The 27,563-nt window shown below is 40.1% G+C and overlaps 3 protein-coding genes across 4 annotated transcripts in view; 1 reads left to right on the forward strand and 2 right to left on the reverse strand.

Annotated features, from left to right (window-relative positions):
- Window positions 1–6,826, forward strand: part of LOC311061528 (death-associated protein kinase 2-like) — a 40,109-nt gene extending 33,283 nt beyond the window's left edge. The window contains exons 10-12 of the mRNA XM_084080186.1: window positions 188–277; window positions 2,257–2,340; window positions 2,981–6,826. Of these exons, the coding sequence (XP_083936312.1) occupies window positions 188–277; window positions 2,257–2,340; window positions 2,981–3,061 (255 nt within the window). The 3' untranslated portion in view covers window positions 3,062–6,826. The remainder of the gene's footprint in view (window positions 1–187; window positions 278–2,256; window positions 2,341–2,980) is intronic.
- A 1,434-nt stretch (window positions 6,827–8,260) lies between these two features.
- LOC311062472 (uncharacterized protein) lies at window positions 8,261–18,674 on the reverse strand. Of its 2 annotated transcripts, XM_084081530.1 has the most exons (5): window positions 18,633–18,674; window positions 16,279–16,371; window positions 13,418–13,641; window positions 12,646–12,802; window positions 8,261–9,791 (listed from the first exon to the last, which is right to left on the reverse strand). In XM_084081530.1, exons 2-5 carry the CDS (start codon window positions 16,355–16,357, stop codon window positions 8,266–8,268), a joined length of 1,986 nt encoding a protein of 661 aa, XP_083937656.1. In that variant the 5' UTR covers window positions 16,358–16,371; window positions 18,633–18,674; the 3' UTR covers window positions 8,261–8,265. The 2 variants fall into 2 exon arrangements, with proteins under 2 accessions (XP_083937656.1, XP_083937655.1); XM_084081529.1 differs by lacking the exon at window positions 18,633–18,674 and having other exon boundaries at window positions 16,279–16,376.
- Window positions 18,542–27,452, reverse strand: LOC311061636 (uncharacterized protein; the record flags this gene model as incomplete). Its single annotated transcript, XM_084080327.1, has 4 exons — window positions 27,354–27,452; window positions 25,511–25,658; window positions 24,909–25,039; window positions 18,542–18,565 (listed from the first exon to the last, which is right to left on the reverse strand). The coding sequence occupies exons 2-4, from the start codon at window positions 25,656–25,658 to the stop codon at window positions 18,542–18,544; spliced, it is 303 nt and encodes a 100-aa protein (XP_083936453.1). The 5' UTR covers window positions 27,354–27,452.
- Window positions 27,453–27,563: the final 111 nt, after the last annotated feature.

Genomic DNA, 27,563 nt, shown 5'->3' on the forward strand with positions numbered 1-27,563 from the left:
TACTCAGTTGACCGAAGTCCCCCAGGGCCTTTTATTAAGCCCCCTCCTGTTTTACCTCTATACATCAAAGCTCTTCGAAAATAGCTGACCTACAAGCTCAGCTATTTTCGCCCTATGTTCAGCACTGAATGAAGCAGATTGGAGCAGCAATAATGTTCGAATACTGACGCGAGGCGTTCTCTTTCAGCCAATCACGCGGCAGCAAGCGGCCAAGAGAAACCGCTCCTCCATCAACATGAAGAGCTTCAAGAAGTTCAACGCCCGACGCAAATGGAAGGCGAGTGTCAAGTCGTATTCCTGCGAACAAACCAACAGAGGCTTGTTATCCTGAACAAACCGATGTGATGGTGACAGAGCGACACGCAGTAAACAGTAAAGTTAGCCATTGGCGTCCGTTTCGGGTCAGCTGGTCCAAAGCGACAACATGACGTCATTCAGAGATTCGAGTGGGCGGTATCAGAATTAAATGTCGGGCGTTTGTGTTTCCTCCGAAATGTCGTGACTGCCCAAACCAGTTCGGCTAACTGTGATTGGTCATACGTTGGTCAGATGTATATGACTGGTCGAAGTGTCCTTGAGCAAGACACCTAAGTAACCCCTAATTGCTCCGCGTCCATTGTGGGCAGCAATCAGCTGGGTTGAGCTGAAACCGAATTTCCCCCGCAGGAGCACGTAGATCAATGTTATTATTATTATTACATTAAAGGTAGGGTAAGTGATTTACTTTGGTTAAAATAAGTGTTAAATAGCTCTATATTCTGATAGTACTCATTGCTATAGAGTGTTTGTTCAGTAAAAGGTGTCTCCCATGTCTCTCCAGCTCTTTATTAAACAGAAAATGCATTTTCAGTGCTCTCTCCTGATTGGCTTAAATGTTGTCACCTACCTGAAAATGTACTATATTCTGTTTACTAAAGAGCTGTAGAGACCCCTGTGACCGAACAAACACTCTGTAGCAATGATTACTATCAGAATATAGTACTTTAACCTTTTAAACAAAACATTTTAATTAAAATTAAAAAAAAATCTCTTACCCTACGTTTAATTCATATTATTAATATTAATTGATGAAAATAGAGTGCTGAGTAATGTTTAATAATGTGACAAACATGGAGAAAGTGCTGAGTAATGTTTACTAATGTGACAAACCTAGAGAAAGTGCTGAGTAATGTTTAATAATGGAACAAACCTAGAGAAAGTGCAGAGTAATGTTTAATAATAGAACAAACCTAGAGAAAGTGCTGAGTAATGCTGAAGTCAGTCACTTCAAACTACAGGGTACAGACTTGTGTTATGAAACAAACAATACTGACTCACTAGGTCTAGGAAAACGAACTGTTACTCTGGTGCCACCTGCTGGCCTTATGTAAGCATTACTCAGGGTCCAGCCTGTCTGATGCACTTGTTTTTAAAAATATATATATTTTTTTCATGTGGGAAGATGCATTGTTTGTATTTTACAGTGCGGGCCCAAGGTTTCTGGGGCCCCTAAACCAGTGGTTCTCAACCTCTTCAGGCTGTAACCCCCAAAATAACTGGGGACCCCCCCTCCGCCCTGATAAGCACTTGGAATTGTAGGAGTTGACATTCAATTTTGTTAGACTCAGTTCCACAGATGAATATTGTTGTGAGGCGTTGTGAGCTTGTAGATTGGCTATTTTCAATACTGTATGTTGCCTTTTTCTTGTATTATTTGACAATTTGGCCAATGTTTGACCATTTTTATAGTATAGTTTTTTTTATGTGTATTTTCTTAAAAAGGTCTTAAAAGTCCTTAAATTGTCACTTCACTGTCATCTGGGGACACCCCAAAAATCATGTGGGATGATAACTGGAGTAATTGGAGTAACTGGAGTACTTGCTTTTAAAAGGGTCAGTATTCAGAAGTACATGCTTCTAAAAAAAAGTATATATATATTTTCTTTTTCTAAAGTACAAATTATAATAAAGCACAATTTTTTTTTAATATTGATGCATTGCTGTGTTGAAATTCTGACATTTTCCCAAAAAATATTTTTCTTCAAGTTTTCTTCAGAAATGTTCAAACAATAATGGAGAAAATTACAAATCTACAAGCTCACAAAACTATTTTCAATATATTAGTAACATTTTAAGTTTGCAAAAGTACAATATTTGCCTTTGACATGTATTGGAGTGAAAGTCATAAGTATCCAAAAATAAAAAGTACAGTACTCAAGTAAATGTACTTTTGTTATTGTCCACCACTGATAATGCTGTATTTCTGTATGATTACAGATGTCTTATAACATGGTGAGGGTGTGTAATCGCCTGTGTCGTTTGAAGCTGCTGGGTAAGAGCCGTGAAGAGGCTGATGATGAGGTAAGACAGCCTCTCTCTTTGAAAAACATTCCTGTGTTTGAAATGTATAAATGAAGGCTGCAGCATACGCCAAAACAAGATTATTTCAAGAACTTCGGCAGTGCCTTGCCGACGTTCCGGTTCAACAGTTCTTGCAACTCCAAACGTACTCTTTTTGTTATTCAGGAAGATATGAGGATGCACAAAGCAAAAAGGCAGAACAATAGTCAATTTGTTTTAAGCCCAAGTGGTCATTAAATGTAAGTGGAGATATAGTGATGGGCTTGCTTGCTAGGTCTTTGCTTTGGAAGGAAAAAAGAAAGCTTTTCTGTCACATTGACTGCAATCATTACATTTCATAGCAGTACGTTAATGTTGTTCTTGGAGGTGTTCATTTACATACATTAAAGCTATTTTTTCATTTTGGGCGGGAACCCCTATTTGTAACTATACACAACTATCACAATGCGTCGCGATGCAACACATTGTGAGCTTGTAGATCTGCTATTTTCAAGAGACGTTTACTATTTTGCAGTATCGATACTTTTACTTAAGTAAAAAACATGAGTACTTTTTCCACCACTGACTGGGACGCCCCTGGGAGTTGACTCATATACACTGATCCCATGTTTCCTTGTGGTCTTTTTTTTTTTTAAATCAGAGACAATGTGAGAGCGACCTGGAGGACAGCGAAGCCAAGCCCGCCTCTCTCATCCGACGGAGACTCAGCAGCAGTTCATAGAAGTGAGCGGCAGGGCGGCACTTGAAGAGCTCACGCGTTGGCTGTGCTGAGAGAACGACTGTGGCCCTTTTTTATTAGTGGTGGATTAGTCAGGTTGTTTACCCCCACCACCGCTACCAGCCAGGGGGGCGTTTATGAACCAGGTGAGTCGGGATCCGAAAAGCCGAAAAGCAAGACGTTCTGTCTGGGCAAAGGTCGCAGACGATGAAGAAAAAGAGGACCGTTATGTTATTTATTATATTACACCAGCTCTCAGACTTAATGGGCAGTCGGAAACCTTGTATGACCAAAACTGTTACTTTTCCGGAAACGGAAAAGGGAAACCGTTTTCCAATGGATCAAATGCAGTCACTATTTAGTCACAATCTCATGTAACCACTTTTACTTTTAATTTTTTGTATTAAAAATAGCAAAATAGCAGATCTCCAAGCTCGCAGGACGTCGCGGTGCAACGCGTTGTGCGAGCTTGTACGTCGGCTAGTTTTACTACTTTTTTGAGACACTGTGTAGTATGGCAAAGTATGCCACTAATTTACAAAACAAAAAAGTGAAAACGCGGAGATATGAGGTTTCTGGTCAGGCAGCGATGCGATGCAAAAGTGTAGGTCCTCGCGCAAGACCTGACGGCGCCCTCTAGAGGCGGTATGAGGACACACAACAATGGCCTCCACCTGCGTTGGGCTCCACTGTCATGAAGACTGGACTCTGAGCCTAACAGTTTTGGGACTCACAAACTGTTGGAAGTGGAATGGACTACGGCGTTGTGTTGACATCTAACAGTATGTCAAGAGTGTCTGACTACATGCTCGGTGCACTTCTAGTAAACAGGATGGGGTGGTGGTGGTGTTATGATGAGGGGTTATGGCACATTACGTAAAGGACCATACCGGTCTTTTTTTTAAATTAAGGGTGGGGTACGTTTTTTTTTCTTTCTTTCAAGTGTTAAATAGCTCTGTATTGTGATAGCAGTCATTGCTGTGTAGCGTTTGTTCAGTAACGGGGGTCTCCCCGTTTCTCCGGGTCTTTAGTAATCACTCAGAAAATGTCCAGGTCCTGATAAGAATTTCATCCAATCATACAGGATACAGAATAAACACGTGAAATAAGAAGTGATGGAAAAAAAGGAACACTATAAAATTGAAGCTGATGAATCGGTTCTTTCTCCAGACTAGATGAAATTTGCAACCTGCATGAAAATGTATTTTCTGTTTATTAGACAGCTGGGGAGACCCCTGTTACTGAACACACACATAATGATTACCATCAGAATATAAAAATAATAATAAAACAGAGATTTCCCCGGTCTTAAAAAAGAAGAAAAAAGAGAACGTGTACATGGGTGTATGCAGTGTATAATTTAGTAGTAGATTTCAGCGCACATTTTTAAACGTCATTCACTGCCATTCATGTTGAAACGGTGTTGGGAAACACTCCATGAGGCCTACTGTATACTGTAGGTAATGCACCTTTTTGAAAACCACTACCGTTTATTTTCATATGAAATTACTGTATTACTCTAATACAAACTATTTAAAAGTTGCACATAGATATCAATACGCCTGGAAAAAAATAGTTCCGTGCACAAATGTAAAGATACAATTTCGATAAAAAGACACAAATTTGAGGCTTTTAACGATACAGTGGGTTTTAATAAATGAATTGTAAAGATACAATTTCGATAAAAAGACACAAATTTGAGGCTTTTAACGATACAGTGGGTTTTAATAAATGAATTGCCAAAATAAAATGCACCTGTTTATTGAATATGGACAACATATAAACAGGAGATCTCCAAAAAAATACTCTAAAGCAACTTTGTGGGAAATTGGGAAGGTTTTATGAGTCCGGTGTTAACAGTGGACATTTTAGGGGCAGTGGTATGGTCCTTTAATGCAGCTAATAGAAGAATGCAATGAAACAGTGTTCTATGGTGCTAGACGGGTTGAACAGGCGGAGGTTATTGGAGTGATCCATGTTGTTGATAAGGTTGGGATTTTAAGGGTTTTGGTTCCTCATCGGTTCCCTCATAGCGGTCGAATTCCTGTTGCCATGTACAGTATAGAGCACAGAGAATAATATTGAATAATATTGGGTCATCTTAGAATCGTCTCATATAAGAATTGTGGTCCAAAAATAAACAAACTGTCTCGCCGATATTGTCAGGGGGGTGTCTCTGTATTGTTTATGATAGTCAGTCACTCATATTTGATACAGTCCGTTTCTGGCAAAAATGTTTCTAATTCTGCGGAAGTAACATTAGCATTTTCTCACCGTCAGTTGATGCTTCGCATCCATAAGAGTCAAACCGCCGGGATCATTTGTTTATTTTTGCAACACAGTTCTTATTTGATACGATATTAAAACACATCTATGGGAATTCAGAGTGGGGGAAAAAAACATGACCTGGTAGGATGTGTAAATTACGTCAGACTTCGGTGCTCTACATAGCAACATACATTTTTTGTAATTTTTGAAAAAAATATTTAAAGTTTTTCCGAAATCTTAGGTCAGGATTTAGAAGGCGTTTTTTAGAATCGGCCTCAGGTCTAAATGGGTTAACGGTTCCTATAATGGACCCTTGCAGGTCTGTAACTGTACAGATAGGGGTCCATTTGGTTCCATTTGTACACTCTCAGAGTTATGGTGGTCCATAACCACCACGTTTGAGAACCACCAATATTGTAATTGTAGAGCAGACGTGAAATCCACATACCAGCTCTGCCAGTGTGATAACCCCGGTTCCAAATGTGGATGGAACCCATTCCGGTTCCTCAATGCTGGTTCCGGTTCCTCTGGTTCCTCCTGTTACGGATCCCAACCCTAGTTGTTGATGAGAACCTGATGTGCACTACAGGTAGACCAAAGCCCAAGAGCACAACTGGAAAAAGAAGTCAAACTCATTCACTGCCTCAGTCTTCCATCATATTCAAAAGATAGCGACGGTATATATCACAAAGGTTTATAAAAGAAAAAGCTCAATGGTAAATTGTACAGTTTGTAAATTGTCCAGAAGATGGGTGGCAGCTCCCAGGATTCCTTTATTCAAATTGGACAAGGCAGTGTAGTTAACCGCATGAACCCTATTAGCCTCCTTATTCTAGGGCGAACATTTGGCAAAAATAGCAGATCTACAAGCTTGTACCGAGACTAGTTTCGGCAAAGAGATATGGTGTACAGGTGAAAAAAGGTATGGGGTCCTAGTATAGACCCCTGGGGGGCCCCGCTTATCTAAGTATAATTTAAAGTGCTTTAAACGGTGAATCCTTAAATACTGTATGTCAAACCTGAAAACAACCAATATTTAAAAAAAATTACTTGAAATAACTAAGTAATTTATAATACAATTGAACACCAATTAAACCCTATACTATACTTAGTTGACCAGGGTCGACTGGATCCTCTTGTATTTCACTCTACACCAAATCTCATAGGCGATCTACAAGCTCCCAACGCCTGAGCACGTTGTGAGCTTGAAGATCGGCTATTTTTGTAGAATGTTTGCCCCAGAATAGGGAAGGTTTTTGTGGGTGTTTGTTGGAGCATGCGGTCTCAATATACGATCTTGCATCCCGCATGCATTATGTAATCTGCTGCATGATCTATATGGCTAAATGATGCATAGAATTAATGTTTATATTATCTTGATAAACATTGTTTTGTTTGTTTGTTTTTACAAAATTGCAATCCCTGCATTGTAAGCCAGGTCACAGTGGCATGATGTACACTGTATGGAATGTGACTAAAGTATATATTTCTGATATGCAACGGAACGTTTCTGATGAATATGTTTCATTTTGAAAGGAGGGATCTTTTCTGCTTTCAGTTATATCAAATCAAATAAAACCGAGAACCAGAGAAAATAAAAATCCAAAATTCAAGCTGCAACATGTGTCTGGAGTCATGTGGTCTGTGGGCGTCTCATGACATGACATGTTGTTGTTTGTGAGGAAGACATGTCTTCTTCTGTGTATATTTTATCATTTTGTTATGGTGTGGCTGTGCCGGAGTCTAAACTTCTAGAAGAGGGTCTATTACTCCAATTACTGTAGAGGGACAGAGGGAATGTAAAAAAGCTCTGGCCTATATCCCTGTCTTGAGCATTTAGAGCAGTAAGAGCAACAGAAACGCATTATAAAAGGACATTTGTATACAATTAAAACATGGTCTTGACCCTGACTCCCCCAATAATTACCGGATGTTCTCAAACCTCCCATTTCTGTCAGAAATCCTGGAATGTGTTGTCGCTACCCAAATCACTACATACCTGGAAACAAATGACCTCTAAGAACAATTTCAATCCGGCTTCCGCACCAAATGCAGCACAGAGACTGCCCTCATCAAAGTAACACATGACGTTCTGCTATCCTCTGACACTGGCTTACTCAACATCCTCGTCCTCCTTGACCTCAGTGCTGCTTTTCATACCATACACCATTCCATACTCATCTCACGCCTCAAATCCACCCTTGGAATCCCTGACACTGCCCTCTCCTGGTTCAAATCATACCTCACTGGCAAACGTCATTTAATCTCCATTAACAACTGCCAATCATTCAAATCTCCTGTCACCCACGACGTCCCCCAAAGCTCAGTACTTGGTCCTCTCCTCTTCATCCTGTACATGCTCCCCCTTGGACAGATACTTCACAGACATGGCCTCCGTTTCCACTATTATGAACATGATACACAACTCTACCTCCCCTCCAGAACCATCACTGCCATCACCCACTCCACCCTCACCTCCTGCCTGACCGACATGGCGACATTTTCAAAACATGGATGCAATCAAACTTTCTAAAACTAATGAGTTAATATTAATAATTGAGAATAGAAAATACCAATACAATAAAATGATTAAATTAAGTTCAGAATCAATAACCTCATATCAGTGAAAGGCTGTGACAAACAGAAAGGTCTTCCATTTCTTTTTAATTCAAAGAGCATTAATACAGATTTCTATTTACTCATTTAATTAGGATTTCTTTTTTTATGCCAGCTGCTGAAATCCGTAGAGATGAAGACACCAGCGTTCATATTTGAGACATATTTTAGACAAATACTCTCTGTCCCTGCAGGTGATACCACAAGTCCTGTTACAGAGACCACAATGTGCGCAATTAATGGTGATAATTAATATAATTAATCACGATTAACAATAGTTAATGGGTTACCTTTGACCAAATCATTAGCCACACAAACTGCAACTAAAAGTTTTTTTTATTACGTGTATGAGTCTTCATGTGCATCTTCAGATTGTGAGTACGGCTAAAGCTTTTGCTACAAACTGAACAAGCAAAAGGCTTCCTTGTATGTATCCGCAGGTGTGATTTAAGATGGTGAGATTGGCTAAAGCTTTTGCTACAAACTGAACAAGCAAATGGCTTTTCCCCTGTATGAATAGTCATGTGTATTTTCAGATTTTGAGTATTGTTAAAGCTTTTGCTACAAACTGAACAAGCAAATGGCTTTTCCCCTGTGTGAGTCCTCATGTGTGATTTCAGATGGTGAGATAGGTTATAGCTTTTGCTACAAACTGAACAAGCAAAGGGCTTGTCCCCTGTATGAATCCTCATGTGTTTTATCAGATCAGCCTTGTAACCACATACTTTTCCACACTCTTTACAACAAAAGCTTTTCTTTCCTGTTCGACTCCTCATGGATGGTGTTTGTTTTGATGATTTCATGCTCGGGGACAACTTGTTTCTCAAAGACAACCTTCTTCCTTCCACACGTGTCGTGTGTGATTTCAGTGTGTTTAAAACAGGCTGACCACCACTGTTCTCCCACCCATCACCGTCTTCAGTAGCAGATTCAGAACACTGTGAAGCCCAGTCAGCACTGTCCTCAGTAATGTCAGATTCAGAACACTGTGAAGCCCAGTCAGCACTGTCCTCAGTAATGTCAGATTCAGAACAATGTGAAGAGAGGTGCTGGTTATCACTAGTTGGTTGTGATGTTCCACAGTGCTCTACATAGGCTTGTGTTTTCATGTGTTCAGCTGAGGTGCTGGCTAGAGGCTCTGGCTCTCTGTTTTTTTCTTCATCATCTTCACTTTTAACTGCTAGTAATGTCAACGATGACCCGGCAGCCTCCTCTGGTCTTTGAAGTAACTCCTCCTCCTGTTCCTCTTTAATCTGTGGAGGTTCTAATTTCACCTGGACCAGACTGGGACTTCTCTCCTCCTGTTCCTCTTTAATCTGTGGTGGTTCTAGTTTCACCTGGACCAGACTGGGACTTCTCTCCTCCTGTTCCTCTTTAATCTGTGGAGGTTCTAGTTTCACCTGGACCAGACTGGGACTCCTCTCCTCCTGTTCCTCTTTAATCTGTGGAAGTTCTAGTTTCACCTGGACCAGACTAAGACTGCTCTCCTCCTGTTCCTCTTTAATCTGTGGAGGTTCTAGTTTCACCTGGACCAGACTGGGACTCCTCTCCTCCTGTTCCTCTTTAATCTGTGGAGGTTCTAGTTTCACCTGGAACAGACTAAGACTGCTCTCCTCCTGTTCCTCTTTAATCTGTGAAGGTTCTAGTTTCACCTGGACCAGACTGTGACTGCTCTCCTCCTGTTCCTCTTTAATCTGTGAAGGTTCTAGTTTCACCTGGACCAGACTGGGACTCCTCTCCTCCTGTTCCTCTTTAATCTGTGGAGGTTCTAGTTTCCCCTGGACCAGACTGGGGCTGCTCTCCTGTTGTCCAGGGGAAACCTCTTTAAACACGGGAAGGAGTGTGAGATCTATAATGAGGACAATCAGCAGAGAACAAATCAATGAGCTTGTGACTAAATAATAACTATAGTGGATCCATTGGAACACAGGTTTCCATCCTACAACAAAGATATAATATGCAACTTTTTAGTACCATTTTCCCATTAGACAGACCCCCCCCCCATTTTGTACAAATGTTATTTTTTTCTGCAATTTTGTGTTGATATTTGAACTGTTTGGTTGCTACTATATATGTCTATGAATTCAATACCAAGGACCCCAATGGAAACAAGACCGCAAGGACTTTTTTGGACGGACCTTTTAGACAAAGTATTATAAATGTAATTGCTATGTTATTCAATCAATCAATCAATCAATCAATCAACTGAACAGATATTCCACATTGAAATATAGATTTGAATATTAAAAATAAAACAGAACATTTGACTGTAACAATTAAGATTGTCGGCGGCAGTGGCTCAGGAGGTAGAGTGGCCACTTGGGAAACGGAAGGTTCTCAGTTCGAACCCCGGCTCTCGCAGAGTTAATGTCCAATTGTACTTGAGCAAGACACTAAACCCCTAACTGCTCCCAATGAGCAGGGTGGTGCCTTGCATGGTTTCTTTTGCCGTCGGTGTGTTAATGGGTTAATGTAATGCACATTGTAAAGCACCTTGGATAAAGATACACACAAGCATGTGTAAAGGTAAATGATGCCTGTACCAACTGGTTCCCCACACCATCAGGAGTGAAACAGGGGGACGCTTTGTCCCCTACCTTGTTCGCTGTATATATTAATGATTTAGCTAATCAAATCAAATCACTAAATTGCGGAGTCAAATGTGGAAGTGAATATGTCAGCATTTTAATGTATGCAGATGACATTATCTTGATAGCAGAGACAGAATTTGATTTACAAAGAATGCTAACATGTGCAAGTAACTGGTGTAAAAAATGGAGACTTTTGATGAATGAAAAGAAAACTGAAATCATGCATTTTAAAAAACCCTGCCATGTGCACAAGTGACTTCCAATTCCAATTTGGGGGATCAAAGTTGAATTATACAAAGTTCTATAAATATCTGGGCTTTTATTTGGATGAGCATATGCATTTTATAAAAGGAACTACTCTATTGACAGAATCAGCAAATAGAGCACTAGGGGGAGTCATAGCTAAAACAAAGACCCTGAGGGATATTGGTTTCTCTACCTACTCCAAACTATACCAGGCTTGTGTCTGTCCAGTGTTGGATTATGTAGCAGGAGTTTGGGGATTTAAGCAATATCCTAAAAGTGAGGCTGTCCACAATAGAGCAATGCGGTACTTCTTGGGAGTACACAAATTTATGCCAACCCTGGCCATCATGGGAGATATGGGGTGGGAACCCAATGAGGTACGGTGGAGTGAGCACATGGTACGCTTGTGGAATAGAATACTGGGGTTGAACACCAATAGAATTGTAAGAAAGGTCTTCGAGTGGGACATTTTGATCAAGGGCGCATGGGCTACGGACATGTATGACATTCTTTTGAGAGCAGGGTATGAAGACCATTTTTATAATAAAGAAAAAGTAGAGAGTATGATAATAAAAGAAAATATTTTTCAACAAGTAAAGGACAGATGGGCTCTGGATATATGGAATAAACCAAAGCTCCGCACTTATTGTGAGATAAAGCATGTCTATTGTCCAGAAAATTATGTATTGTATCATTTGTCAAAAAAGAAACGAAGCCTATGTGCTCAAATCAGGGCTGGCATACTTGGTCTTCATATTGAGACGGGTAGATATGTAGGTACGATTGAGGAGGATAGATTATGTGGTTTGTGTGATCTTAATGAAATTGAAAATGAAATGCATTTTGTTTTGTATTGTCCATTCTACAACTCTATCAGGCAGAGACTTTTTAATAAGGTAGATCCTAAGTATGAATTTGTGTGGTTGGATGACTCAGAGAAACTGAAACGTCTATTCCAACGAAACATTTTTTCATTTGCTTCATTTCTTGACAATGCCTGGTCAATGAGGAGGAGGGCCATTTACATGTAAAATGGCATCGTCTTGTTTTTGTTCTTATTTTGTTCATATAATTACTGTATGCATGTTTTATTTATTTGGTATGTTATAAGGAAGGACGTACTATGAACAGGAAGGACTGTTAATGTCTTGTTTTCTTTCTGTGTAATGTGTCATATAATCCCATATGGGATGGGCCAAAAAATCGTGGCATGACACGAAAATAAAAATTTCATTCATTCATTCATTCATTCATTCATTCATATACTGTAAATGCACCAATTAAGATGCAAATAATTTAAATATATGTATGCCTGGGCGCCTGTAACCTTACACAGCTGCTGGATTTGCAAGATCACAGAGACAGCAGTCTAACTGCAGCTTACGTTCCTCCCTTGCAATCCAGTAGGCACACAGACTCCTCAGACACAAGAAAAACCTGACTCGGTAGAACGCTGTACTCAATGTACACAACACGTTGAATTACACGTCACTTTAATTGATTCAGATCCATTTGGTAATGATGGCAGACATTTTACAACCAGACTCCACCAAAGAAGCTATCTAAAAACTGTTTGGAATTTTACCTCACGGTAAAATGTCCTAGATGTCACATTTCTCATGCACCTTCATTTTATTTAAACAAAAACTTTACAAAAATGTAACATTTTGAAATGTTTATTTTATTTCATTTAACATTTTTGGCCTATGATGACATGCCCAAAATAGGGATGCCAGATTGAAAGTGGTTATTGCAAGAAGCAGTGTGATGATATAGTATGAAAAGGGAGTATGCATCTGTCTATTCTCATTCTTAAAATATCGATAAGGTACACACACACACACACACACACACACACACACTTACCAATGATGTCTCGCTGCTGCTGGCTCATGTTGTCCTCTCGGGGTACATCAGGGTTCTCCCGGTCCTTGAGGAACTCGTCCAGGTTGTCGGCTTCACCGCCTTTTCTCCTCTTCCTCAGCTCGTCTGGGACCAGTGGCGTCAGGCATCGTGTGAACATCTAGGGACAGAAAGAGTTATATATAAAGATTTTTTTTTTTTTTTTCTTAAAACTAAAACAAGAATCAAAGATATTCCATGACCAATAATAATACATAACAATTAATTTATTTTCCCATAGTTTTGTTTGATTGGCTGGAGTCGGCAGCAGACTTGAACTGGAAACACATGTGTGTTTCCAGTTCAAACGTGCTGCTGAGCCAAACAAACGGGGAAGCAATGGAAAAATGAACATGAAACGGGGTTTGCCACCTTCTGTAAACCTGGGGCTACAATTATGCACAGACCCTGACTGGTTAAAAAAATCTTCCCTGACGGCCTGGGCCGTAGCATACTAGCGTGACGGTCCAGGCACCCTAGGCTGCAATGCCAGCCTGACAGCGTGTCGCGGGTTCGACTCCCGATCCCGACGACCTTTGCCGGCGTGTCAACCCCCCCCCCCCCCATCTCTCTCCCCATTTCCTGTCAGCCTACTTTCCCTATCTAAAAAATAAAGGCATTAAAATAAAGCCCCAAAAAAAAAACAAATAAAGAAAACCTTCCCTGACATTCCAGAAATCCCTTGACCTGTTGGAACCCCGCTTCCGTCCGTTTACATGAAAAGTGTTTGTGTTGCCTTGAGCAGCCTGGCGTTCCAAAGCGGCTGTGCAGGGAGAGAGAAGAGCTTCTCCACTCCGCCCGTCTCCTTCCACATCATCAGCTTCTTGGTGGGCGGGGCCAGGTCCAGGGTGGTGACGATGTCAGAGTAGTCAGACAGCTGGGCTCTGATGGTCTTACTGTTCAGCTCCTTCACGCGGTCCACAATCAGCTTCCTCTTACGCTTCACCTTCGTCTCCTTCACTATGTGGGGAGAAAACGGAGACGAAGATGAACTGGACGGTGTGACAAGTAGTGTTACTTGGGTTATTTACCGTGTGTTTTTTTTCTTGTTAGAAATGAATACTAATTAGTAGAAAGGCCTATCTACAGCGCGGAGTTACTTGCCGCGTTGCCGACCAGGGCTGGGTCCCATCGTCCCGTTGTGAAATATGGGACGCACTGAATGTAACAGTAGTAACAGCCGTGATGCCCCCTGCCTGCCCTGCACACGCTGATTTCACCGTTTCCTCTGCTGTCAATACGGTAGACACCAGTTGACTAGTTGAGATTCAACATCAAGTGAAACGCTGCATAAACAGTAGGTAGGTTTGATTTCGAGCCTATATTCCAGGGAGAGAGAAAGTATTAGACCGATGTGGTCCGATTTTCATAAATGTAGCTGTCGGGAATAATCCGTGAGGGATCCTTTGGTCTTCTATTAAGATGGATTGGTAGAATGATGCACTATCAAACTTGAAGTTAGTTATATCAACAAAGTGTTTATTAAAGCAAAGTACAGCAAGCATAAGCGTTACAACGATCGATGTGGACGAGCTGCTCTCCCTAATATCTCTGACCTCTCTCTCTCTCTTAAAACCTATATATATCTTCTTCTCTTACTCCTCTTACTCCTCCCATCTCTTGATTAGGAGACAAGGATTATTAGGCATTATCTCATTGTTTCCTTGTCTCCTAATCTCAGTGTGACATTAGGATTCTCCTCGGTGTCCCTCCTGAGACCATAGAGGAGCAAACATCATGATCTCATCAGGTCCTTTCCTCCACTGTTTCTATGGTCCGGGGATACTAGGACAGGGCTGCTCTCTGGCTGCACTCAACTTATCCGCTATTATTTATGCTCTCCTGTCAAATTCTGCCTCCCTGCATTTGTCATGCCTTTGTCAGCCTTTTTCACGCATCTGACTCTGTCCGTCAATCTGGTCATCTTCTGGGCATACACTCATGAAAACATTCTTCCTAATTCTGGGCATACACTAACCTTCTGGTTGTCATGTTTTATTGCTCTGTCATGTTTTACCCTTTAAGACCGGGACAGCTCAATAGCCTGTAGATCTGCTGATATGTCTTCTGTAGGGCCCGGGGTTCCCTGTGCTCATCTGCACCCACATAGCCTACCCTACCTACACTTGCATTTTAGAACGTTCAAACTACTATTTTACTAGTACTAGTAGAACTAGTACCCAGTAGAACAAGTGAACTGCACAACAGCTGTCTGTCTCATTCATTGTCAGTGGCAGCGCATGCATGTGCACATCAAAATCACACTACAAAACCCAACATTTGATCAACAACAAAATATAGATGAATACATTTGACAACATGCAGCCAACATCCCAAAATTGAGTCTTAATATCCAGCAAGTAGCCTAATATAAATTAATAACTGCAAACAAATTACAAGTTTAGGCTATCAATATCCTACAAAAGTAGAGATAAGCTGTGACCTCACCGGCGCTCTGATGGACAATAAATAAATAATCCTTTTGCAAACAACATCCATGTTCTGTTCTCTTGTCAACAATGATACAAATGGAACGTTTATTTCAGCAGCTGGAATGTGATATTTTGACATTGTTTGAGTGCGTTTTGGGTGCACAGCGCAGCTCCTCGTTTAAGTTAATTGTCTTCACCTGCTGCTGTGCTGCTGTGCAACAGGGCAGATCTCCGCCAGGCCAGGTGGCCCTACCCAGGCCCATGAAATTCATAGGCAGTCATAGTAGCAAATTAGAATGAAATTTGCTCAAACTGACTCATATACTGATAGAGAACCATATATAGACTATATATTGTTGCTGTCGGGTAGAAACTGTTCATTTTGAAAATGTAAAATGGTGAAAATAGCCAATCTACAAGCTATGATTATTCATAATTAAGAAATACTATATTTATTGATTTTAAAAAATCAACGTAAGTCATTATTAGTGCACGTTCATAGGTGGACACAATAGGGACATTTGGGCACCTCGATGTAAAATTGGCTATTTAAGTATCTACAAATAAATGCATTTTAGTGGGCACTTCTTTTTTTTTTATCCTTTAACGGAATTCCCGGGAAGCCCGGGAAAAGGTCTGAAAATTCCCAGGAATTAAATAAGTTAAACACTAGTGACAAGTAGGGATGTGGGAAAAATAGATTTCGAATAAGAATCGCGATTCTCATTTTGGACGATTCAGAATCAATTCTGTAGTATTTTTGTATAATGACATTTTTGAAAGTTTTTTAATCGAGAATCGTTTGTTTTGAAAATATTCGTGACCCCAATAATCGGAATCAAATCGATTTGTGAGATAGCAGAAGTTTCACAGCCCTAGTGACAAGTTAAGAGCAACTGTCAGACTTTAATTGTGTGTGTTTTTCAAATATTTTGATTTTTTTTTAGCAGCTTTGTAAAATTCTCTACTAATAAACTACTGGAAAAAAATCTAACAAACAGGAAAAGACCATCACTAATCTATGTATCTGAACCCCCACTATCTGTGACAACATGCACGGTGCAACCAGATAAATATTCAAGCCAAATGAAAAAGCTTCTGCATTGCTACATTGGGACTACGTTTTAACTGATGGAATACTTTCATTTAAATGTGACGCACAGACCTTTGATGTCGATGGGCTCAAGTGCAAAAGCCTCCTCTTCGTTGGGAACCAGTGTGGTCCGTTCTGTTTGGTCAGCCATTGCTGGTGGGGGCTCTGTTGGGCCACACACACAGTGATGGTTATTCCATGTAGTTATATCACAATTAAAAGAAATGTAGTTGCACAGTTGACCACTTTTATCTTGGTGTCCCTATGTTGGACATGACATGATTGTATGTGAACATTTTCACAATTGAAAGTTGTTTTGTCGTTTATAACCAGATTTTTTTATATAGTTTTGCTGCCGTTAAACTTGGCCTCAATTTACTTCAATGAATCAAGTATTTTCTTTGTATTTTGGATTCTTCATTCACCATAAAGGAATGTTATACAAACATAAAGTATCCTTGTATTCAACGCATCATGGGGTAGATATAAACAATAGAAATATAGTCATTTCTTGGGTGAACTATTCCTTTAACACAAATGCGTAGTCATAAGTTAAGCACACACATACAATAGCAACCTTATTATGCATCTGTTACTGTACTAAACACAATCAAAATGCACATAACGTGTGTTGAACCATTAATGGCCACATGCCGTCTTGTACAATGAGCAGATATACATGTTGGGTTGCAAACTGTCCCTTGAAATACGTTATCATCCCTTATTTGGAAACTAATGGATTCTTTGTTGTTTGTTCCTAATTTTTGGTCATCAATCAATGAGACATCTTACAAGTTCAAACAGCTCATGTACTGTAGGCTAAATACTATAATACAGGTTGTTAAAAACCCTCTAGAGCAGTGGTTTTCGACCTTTTTTGGGTCAAGGACCCCCAAATTGACACATATTAGTCCAGGGACCCCCATTTGAAAAACTATGCCAGGGACTCAACCAGTTTGATTCCTTGGGGGTCCCAATCTACACAGCAGTATCATAATCAGTGTTCATGTAACTCTGGGAGTGTACAAATGGAACCAAATGGACCCTAACGGGTCCATTTGGTTCCATTTGTCTCAGAGTTACAGACACACAAGGTTCAATTTGGTTACTGACTATTCATTTGTCTGGGGACCCCCTGGAACCCCCTCAAGGAACACTGGTGGTCCCCGGACCACTGATTGAAACCTACTTAGAGTCTAGACTTAGTAAACTGGACCTGAGTTGTAATCTGTACTTTGACCACTTCATCTTTGAAACAAGGGACGCCCGCTGCGTATCCTGCATTCCAGGTCGTTATTAACCCTACAATGAGCGGATATATTACTTAGATGCTATAAATGCTTATCTTGGCATTTATAGGCTGGCATCTAAGTAGCTTAGCTTGCGGCTAACATGACTGATTGATTGATTGATTGATTGATTGATTGAATACTTTAGCAGTTTGCACAAAAAAAGCACAGGAAATTACAGTTCAATACTAGTCAATCGTCATGGTTCACAGGGCGCTCGTCTGTCACAAGCGTCATGGAACCACTTGTTCCTGGTTTTCGATTTTTTTTTACATTCACAACTGCTACATCTACATAAACGTTCAGATTTAAAATATAAAGTAATGACCCCCCCAAGTCACAAATGTAACAAGTTGAGGCGCAAGTACCTGTATATTCCGTATTGTTCAATAAAAAGCTTTTAAATCCGATCGCCAGCCATTTTCTCCGATGTTTTCAACTACGCGACACTAGCGGTTGGGAGGTGTATTGCATTCTTTTTAATAATAGAAAATGGACGCCTATGGGATTAAAATGCTTTTTATTTAATAATACGGGATACGAATGATACGAGTACTTATCACGGTCCGGCTCAACTTGCTACATCCCTGGCTCGGGGGTAAGCATTTTATATTTGAAATGGTTTACATGTGAGAGTTGTAAATATAAAGAAGAAATATAAAACCAGGAACAAGTGGGTCCATGACTGTCATGGTATGACAGTCATGTTTCAGGGCCAAGTTCAATACAAGCCAAGGTCTGCTAAGAGGATTTTACACCCAAGAAAGACAATGGCTTGTTTCCATTAGGGTCCTTTGTACTCAATACATCGAAACATTAATGACATATACGATACAGTGCGTTCGGAAATTGCGCACCGGAGCACACTCGCCTATTAGTTTGTATTGGCCAGTGCGCTCAGTGCTGTATTTTCGAACGCACCGAGTGTGACGGTGCGTTCGAAAATACAGCACTGAGCGCACTGGCTAAACATCATAGAAACAGTTTGAAACCGGAAACTAAAATATTAAACCAGGAACAAAAATACACTTCTAGACCTAAACCACTCAATATTCGGTCAGAATGTTCATCTAAACACAAACAAGACAACATAACAATGTATTCAACCATTCAAGAGCACAAATACTCATTTAGTACCTGAAAAGTCCAGATTTCACTAAAGATTGTTGAACACACCGCTTAGAGCTCCTCCCACTTCCTTCCTCTGCAGGCGTGACCTATGGGCGTGACCAACCGACTAATACTAGAAGAAGACTCAACAAGCAGATCACAGATTCACTGATATTTATTATTATTAATATAATTATTTTGGGCTTCTAAACATTTTAACCTCTTTCACAAGACTTCTACACGTTCATTTATTCTCACATACAATATTATATATTAATATTTTGTCCCTGGATCAGTTTTCACAAAAATATGAAAATACCTGAAAATATGATAAAGCATAAACATGTTTTTTTTTTTTTTTTTTTTTTTTTGCGGAGCTCTGAATATGTCTTGCGAGATTAGCTTGGTAGAAATGGTGTTTTTCCGCAGTAGTTCTACCTGTAGAAACTAAAGCCTGGTTTCTATTTACTGTTGTGTTACTGTTCATATCTGCTCTAGATGCTGTGTGTGTTGTTTCTCCTGTGTGGTTGTGCCCCCTAGTGGCTGCATTTATACCTGCACTGATAATCATCCATACATCAATGCTTGAGTGAAACACTTCACTGCAGATGTTCCTTCTGTTCTCTGGTTCTCTCTTTGTATAGCAGTCAGGGATTTTGTCAAATGTGTTTGCTTGTTTGTTATATTGGTAGACATCTTCTTTTGGCATATAGCCTATATCTGTTGTAATCCAAGCCAGTGGTTCTCAAAGTGGGGTCTGGGGACCCACAGGGTTCGCACCAGTACTCTACTTGGAGTGCCTGGGATTAGTGTTTTGTATATTACCAGACTCAGAGTCAGAGACTGCTGAACAAGGCATGAGCGCAGGCGGTGCTGTCAGGCTGGTCTCAGACCTTTGCTCTTCCTTGAACCTACCTGTGGACAGTGGTGTAAAGTAACTAAGTACATTTACTCAAGTACAATTGTGAGGTACTTTACATTTCAGAGGCAAATATTGTACTTTTACTCCACTACAAGTATTATATATTATCATATATATTATAAAACATACATGAACCACTTTAGCTTTATTTTATACCTACCTTTGAAAATAGCTGATCTACAAGCTCACAACACGTCGCATCTGCTATTTTCAAATATTTTAGTACTTCAGTACTTTACTTTAGAACTTTCAAATTTTACTTTTGGTACATTTTGATACCAATACTTTCGTACTTTTACTCAAGTAAATTTTTAATTTTTAATTGTAACGGAGTAGGCTACTTCATTGCAGTTTTGATACTTTTACTTAAGTAGAACTTTTGAGTACTTTTTCCACCACTGCCTGTAGATTATACTAGTGCCTTTTTTCCCCCTCCTTTGCTCTTCCTCATGGACCTACTTGCGGATTATACCAGTGTCAGCTGACTTTATGTGGATTATGCGGTCAACACGCACTGACATTTTGCACCTTACATGTAGGCCTACAACGCACTGACCTGTCTTTTTGTGTGTGTTTTTTTCTAGCACTTGTACATCATGCACAGTATACATCTGCTGCTATGCTCACGCACTTTATATCTTATCTCAGGTACCATCCATGTGTAAATATGTAGATCATTTGTTATTTGATTTTTGTTCTTGTTTGATCTCCTTTCCCTCCTTGCCCATGATACCAAATGGACCCTCTATGTTCCAAAAGAACACTGAGGATGTTACAGTGACATGTGTTTAGACAGGTACAGTAGTAACAGCTACAGATACAGTTGTGTCTGTAACTAATGCATGTTTTTTTTTGTTGCGATTTTTCATTTTACATTTAGGCAGGACTGACTCAGACAGACCTACATACAAAACAGTGTACATACAGAAAATCATAAGTATACAAGACAAAAACAGTAAAACAAAAAGTAAAAAATAAAAAGATAGTTATCAAGTGGTAAAGCTCCAGAAATGGGGGAGGGGGGACGCAGCAAAATCCCTAGCACGTATCCCACCACCCGATGAGGGGAGGACAACAATGTGCAGCGAGGATGTTTTTAACCCAAGCTATTAATCAAAAATACACACATTTGTACAGTATAAATAGCACTGGTAAAATGACATCAACCTGTATAGATCACATTTTCACTAATGCTGCTGACCTCTGCTCTAAGGGAGTATCAGTTCCTATTGGATGCAGTGATCACAACATAGTGGCCATAGCAAGAAAAGCAAAAGTACCTATAAGAGATCATACAAGAGGTTCTGTCAAGAATCGTTCCGTAAAGATGTAGGCAATATATGTTGGTCTGAAATATCTAAGGAGGGGGATCCAAATGAGGCTTTTGAAAATGCATTTTATGAAATTCTTAATGCATGCACAAGTGAAAACATGTACTGTAACATTTTTTAGGGCACCATAGATTAACCAAGACTTGAAAGAGTTAAAAGGGATGTAGAAAAAGGGGTGGCAAACATGACCGGCAACAAAGATGACTGGCAAATCAACTGTAAACTGAGAAACCAAGTCACCAATATAAAAAGGAAAAATAAAAGGATGTATTTTAAATGTAAATCAAATGAGTGTAACTGTAAATATGATGGGAAAAGCTGTGGAACACTTTAAATGATATAATGGAATCATTTTTAACAAAGCCCAGTGAGATTTTAATTTTTTTTCCATTAATAAGGTGGATACATTGAGAAGTGAAATGTCATCCACAAGTAACACATTATCATATTCCAATATAGAAGAAAATATTATGAAAGGTAAGAACTGTCATTTTGAATGAAAGAAAGTAAATGTAGAAACATGTAAAAACAGCAGATGGCCTTTGGTGGAGGACAGACTTCATATCTCCCAGCTGTCTTTTGTCAGAGGCATTATTTCATCTAGGGTCCCGGCTGTCCTTTATGGCCGGCTGAAGTTTAGCTCTGATCAATCTGGGAAGTGGGAACCCATCGCCAAATAAAAAGGAAAACAGCGCCCTCTGCTGTTTTTTACTCTCGCAGAGCAGAATCTGTTCTTGAGAGATTAAGCTCTGAACACACCTCCATTCCAGCACCATTCATCACAAGGTCTTTTTACGCTTCCAATCTCAAAAACGAATTCAATACAACACACGTAACGGATAGAGCAATGAAAGAGCGGCATCGTCTTCCATTAGAACTCATACAGGCTACAAGTAATCTGACTAGAAAATAAATTAAATACATTTCTCATGAAATCTGCTTTTTGATTATTATCAACTCATACTGCACACTGTTTATATATATATATATATATATATATATATATATATATATATATATATATATATATATATACACACACACACTTACATATACACACACACACACACACACACACACACACACACACACACACACACACACACACACACACACACACACACACACACACACACACACACACACACACACACACACACACACACACACACACACACACACACACACACACACACACACACAGTGTACAGTTGTACATCTGAAACTATGGTTGTTGAGGTATCATTAAGATGTTATATTTATGCAATGATTTACTACAAATAATCAAGATAGATCATTTTTTCAACATTTGGTTGTATTTTAAGTTTTTAACTGTTTTCTTATACTGTCATGTAAGGAAAGCTAAGGAGCTAATGTGGATCCAAATAAACAACAAACAGGACAGGAGATTCCAGTCTCTTTATGAGGTGTATAGCCTACTGTGTTTCCTAAAGTTATTATCGTTTGTGGAACCATTTGAAACGGTGCAAGGATTTCCACAGGTGTCTCAAAGGAATATATAAGAAAAGGTTAGGTTCGGGTACCAAATAGAAATATCTACTAGAGTCTGATATATCTTAGTTCACCAGTCTGTTGGCTATAATGGGTGAAATAGTCCTTTACTAAAATTGGACAAGGCAGGGTACAGAGTATAATTAACCACATGAATAGCCTCCTTATTCTGGGGCGAACATTTGGCAAAAATAGCAGATCTACAAGCTTGTGGATAGACTACTTTCGGCAAAGAGATCTGGTCTACAGGTGAAAAAGGTATAGGGTAAAAAGGTATATCTACAGTATAGGGTTGATGTCAAGAGCTTAATAGCCTGTGTGTCAAACCTTACAACAATCAACATCATAAATCGTAATAAAAAAACATCACAATCATAAAACATAAAAACCTTACATTGACCAGCATCGTGTACCCCCATCTGAAAATGTTTTGTGCCAGGAACCCCCAAATGCAAAAATTTGAGTTAACTTAAAACTAGAAAATGTGCTCCTCGGAGCACAGGTCTCCGCCAGTACTGTTCTTGATTAATCCTGTCTTACCTATTTATATTACATATTGTCACGTGTCACTTGACCAATGTTAGCTTGGCTGATGGAAGCTCACTTCAAAAAATATAAATGATTTTTTGAAGTGATACACCTATTTATAGGTTTCTATTTCGTCATGCGTCTCGCTAGCCAATCAAAGCACACCCTTTCAACATATTGTCACGTGAAGCTTGACCAATGTTAGCTTGGCGGACACACGGAAGGACGGAGAAGAAAACATACTCTCCACCTCTGGCTGAGACAAAAAAATAAAAAATAAATAAATGATGGTTTGGGCAGTTCCTGTAAACTTCAGCATATCTTTGCAAAAGTCCAGGCTGAATTTCTCTGTGGGGATTTTGTCCTATGATGTGTGTCTCTGATTACAATGGCAATGCAGACATAGCAGACACTCTTATACAGAGCGACTTATAAGTGCGAGATCAGAGTACGATGAGCTCTACCCTAGTCAACAAACAACAACGTAGACTAAATAGTTACATATGTAGTGTGCAAAGAGACGCACGTACAGTAGTGCCTCAAAGACCCTGAGTAAATATCAAGCCAAAGCAGCAAGTGTCTTGAGATTTTGACCACCACTCAAAGCAGTAAGAGTGCAACGGAACCACATTATAAAAGGACATTTCTATGAAATTAAAGTTAAGAGAAAACGACAATGAAATAATTAAATTACAGTACATATTCAATAACTTCAGTGAAAGGCTGTAGCAAACAGAAAGGTCTTCCATTTGTTTTTATTAAAATTAATACAGACAGGATTTAGGGTTAAAGCAAGACTTTAGAAGACCATTTGACCGTTATCTTATTTTATCTAATTAGGATTAGTTTTTTTATGTCAGCTGCTGAAAGCAGCAGATATGAAGATACCAGCATTCTTGTGCATATTTGAGACAAAAACTTGGAGTTTGGCTAAAGCTTTTGCTTCAAGGACTTGTCCCCTGTATGAGTCCTCATGTGTGTTTTCAGAGTTCCAGATTGGGTAAAGCTTTTGCTACAAACTGAACAAGCAAATGGCTTTTCCCCTGTATGTGTCCTCGTGTGTTCTTTCAGACTTCCAGATCGGGTAAAGCTTTTGCTACAAACTGAACAAGCAAAGGGCTTGTCCCCTGTATGAGTCCTCATGTGTTCTTTCAGATTTTCAGATTGGTTAAAGCTTTTGCTACAAACTGAACAAGTAAATGGCTTTTCCCTTGTATGTGTCCTCGTGTGCTTTTTCAGATTATCATATCTGTTAAAGCTTTTGCTACAAACTGAACACACAAAGGGCTTTTCCCCTGTATGAGTCCTCATGTGTTTTTTCAGATATCCAGATTGGTTAAAGCTTTTGCTACAAACTGAACAAGCAAATGGCTTTTCCCCGGTATGAATGCTCATGTGTATTTTCAGATTTTGAGTATTGTTAAAGCTTTTGCTACAAACTGAACAAGCAACTGGCTTTTCCCCTGTATGAGTCCTCATGTGTTTTTTCAGATATGCAGATTTTTTAAAGCTTTTGCTACAAACAGAACAAACATAGCGCTTGTCCATTGCATGTGTCCTCATGTGTCTTGTCAGATGTTGAGATAGTTTAAAGCTTTTGCTACAAACCGAACAACTAAAGGGCTTGAATATGTCCCCTGAATGTGTTCTTGTCCTCATGTGTTCTTTCAGAGATGAAGATTTTCTAAAGCTTTTGCTACAAACGGAACAACTAAAGGGCTTTTCCCCTGTATGAATCTTCATGTGTTCTTTCAGATGGCTTGATTGTTTAAAGCTTTTGCTACAAACTGAACAAGCAAAAGGCTTTTCCCCTGTATGGGTCCTCATGCGAGATTGGTTAAAGCACTGTGAAGCCCAATCATCCCTGTCCTCAGTAATGTCAGATTCAGAACAGCGTGAAGAGAGGTGCTGGTCATCACTACTTCTTTGTGATGTTTCACAGTCCTCTACATCAGCTTGTTTTTTCATGTGTTCAGTTGAGGTGCTGGCTAGAGGCTCTGATGCTCTGACCAGACTGGGACTCCTCTCCTGTTGTTCCTCTTTAATCTGGGGAGGCTCTGGTTTCACCTGGACCAGATTGGGACTCCTCTCCTGTTGTCCAGGGGAAACCTCCACTTTAAACACAGGAAGGAGTGTGAGATCTTCAATGAGGAGAGAGAAGGTAACATCAGCAGAGAACAAATCAATGTATATTCTGATTAGATGTATTCTTCTACCAATTGGTTTGTTTTGTAATAATTATTGTATGGTCATTTTTTTTAAGTTTTGTCAAGCGACACTAATCAAAATGTTTGAGTACAAAGTATGAATTAGTGTTACTGTCCATTACACATTACACAGATACCTTTATTTATTTTTTTTACACATTTTATGGTGTCCTTGACTTGAGTCCAGACCTCGCTTGGATGTACTCTGTTCTTGACATCTTGATAATGTCTGTATTAAATATTACAGGGCCTGAGAAAGCGTGTGTGTGTGTGTGTGTGTGTGTGTGTGTGTGTGTGTGTGTGTGTGTGTGTGTGTGTGTGTGTGTGTGTGTGTGTGTGTGTGTGTGTGTGTGTGTGTGTGTGTGTGTGTGTGTGTGTGTGTGTGTGTGTGTGTGTGTCACTCACAGCCTGTCTCAGTGTCAGTGCAGTTGTTATCCTCAAGGGTGAAGATGGGAGTCATGTAGGCAGCAGTCATCCAGGGGGCAGCAGAGCTCAGGTCTTGACTCAGGGCTGCTGAGTCATGACTGGATAGATGGTCATCACTGGTAGACATCTGCTTTATACAACACACACACACACACACACACACACACACACACACACACACACACACACACACACACACACACACACACACACACACACACACACACAGTAAAAAAATAGTGATTACCATGACGGGAGGGTTCACTGTGCTTCCGCGAAAGAAAAAAGAAATAGCATTGCAACCCACCGTTCGCTTGTTATAGGTCCTATAATTGCATAATGTTATCCACTCGACACTATCACGCAACGAAAAATAAACCAGGTTGCCATGGCACAGACTCAGAGTCTTCCCTTGCAACATTTGGCAAAATCAACGGATTCAAGAACTAGGAATGGAGCACATTGTGCGACCAACATGAAAGGTACAGCATAACAGCAAGCCAAGCTGTCATCTTCCATACCGTGTAGGCTACTCATATCGCAGCTCAAAAGTTGTACAACAAAAAAATAACAGCATTCACAATTGCAAAACAAAGTGATGGAAGAACGCAGGTCCCCAAATGACACCATGCTGTGTCTGCACTGTTCCTGTGTCTGTCCATAGTTTCATAAAACATCATTTATCTACTCGTCGATCATGTAGGGGTGTCACTAAAAAGAACATACTGCTACAGTATCCATATATTGGGTACAGTGTCCATCCTACATAAACAACCAACCTGAAGGTATGAAACTGAGTTACAACAGCATAACAGCCAACGTGCTTGGCCCCAAAACTGTGTGGATATTCTGAAAGAATGAGCTGTCTCCTCTCCTCCTCCCCCCGCGGCTGCTGCAGCAGGTGAGCAGCTCATACCCTATAAGTCACCTTTGTTTTTAAATGGGGCTCATTTGCATTCGGCCGAATTGTAAACCAGTTGAAAACCAGTTTTTAGTTGAAAACCAGTTTCACCGTCAAACCGGTTCTCCATTGCGCAGAGACGTGCACCTCTTTCCATTCAGAAATGTAATAGAAGAACCGTCGTCCCAAAACACCCTTCCGCCGGGTCTAAATCGGCGGCCTCGGTCCGTGAAAAAAATGGGGCAGTGTATTTTGGGACGAGCGTTCCGTTTTCCACCCGGAATGGCTCGGTAATTCTCAATAGACTTATCAGCCGTTGTTGCGCGAACCCTGGCCTGGTCAAAGTTAGAATTCACCATACGCCAGTGGTTATCAACCCTACAATGAGCGGATGCAACTTAGATGCTATAGGCTCTATGCACAGCAGCCATATAATCACTTCCTTCACAGGTGTTACCAATGATACTAATGAAGGCTCTGTTCCATTTAGTGTAGCACAGTGGTTTCCACGACCCCCATAACTCTGAGAGTGTACAAGTGGTTCCATTTGTACACTCTCAAGAGTTACACACCCGTAAGGGGCCATTTGGAAGCCCATGAGGGTCCCTGGACCCCAACTTTAGACCCACTGGTGCAGCAGAGTGTTTCCAGTGAGCCAACATGCACAATATCAGCACCCTGACAGAGCCTTCATTAGTATCATTGGCAACACCTGTGAATGTCTTCACACTATGGCTGCATAAAGCCTATTAGATGCTATAAATGCCATCTTAGCATTTGCCGTCTAAGTAGCTTAGCTTGCGGCTAACATGACACATCACACTTCTAAGTTCTAAGCCACTCAATATTCGGTCAGAAATGTTCATCAAAACACAAACAAGACAACATAACAATGTACCATTCAAGAGCATCATTTAGTACCTGAAAGGTGCAGATTTCACTGAAGAATGTTGAACGCACAGTGATATATAACTATGCGCACAGCTTAGCTTCAACCTCCTTCCTCTGCAGGCGTGACCTATCGACACAAGAAGACTCAACAAACGAGAAGACCCTGACTGCAGCGTTGCAGACGGGCCGAAGCTGATGGTGGGCGGAGTTAAACCTTCAACCCCTCCCATTGTGGGCAGG

The sequence above is a fragment of the Gymnoscopelus microlampas genome (assembly GCF_963454915.1).
Source record: "Gymnoscopelus microlampas genome assembly, chromosome: 15".
NCBI lineage: Eukaryota > Metazoa > Chordata > Actinopteri > Myctophiformes > Myctophidae > Gymnoscopelus > Gymnoscopelus microlampas.

What these genes read in the sequence shown, in the direction of transcription:
- LOC311062472 (XM_084081530.1), bottom strand. Translation starts at nt 16,357, where the DNA reads ATGGCTGACCAAACAGAACGGACCACACTGGTTCCCAACGAAGAGGAG. An exon ending in GGAACGCCAGGCTGCTCAAG is followed by an intron (nt 12,803 to 13,417) that starts GCAACACAAACA and finishes TTCTGTCCCTAG; the next exon opens with ATGTTCACACGATGCCTGAC. An exon ending in GCAGCAGCGAGACATCATTG is followed by an intron (nt 9,792 to 12,645) that starts GTAAGTGTGTGT and finishes TCCTCATTATAG; the next exon opens with ATCTCACACTCCTTCCCGTG.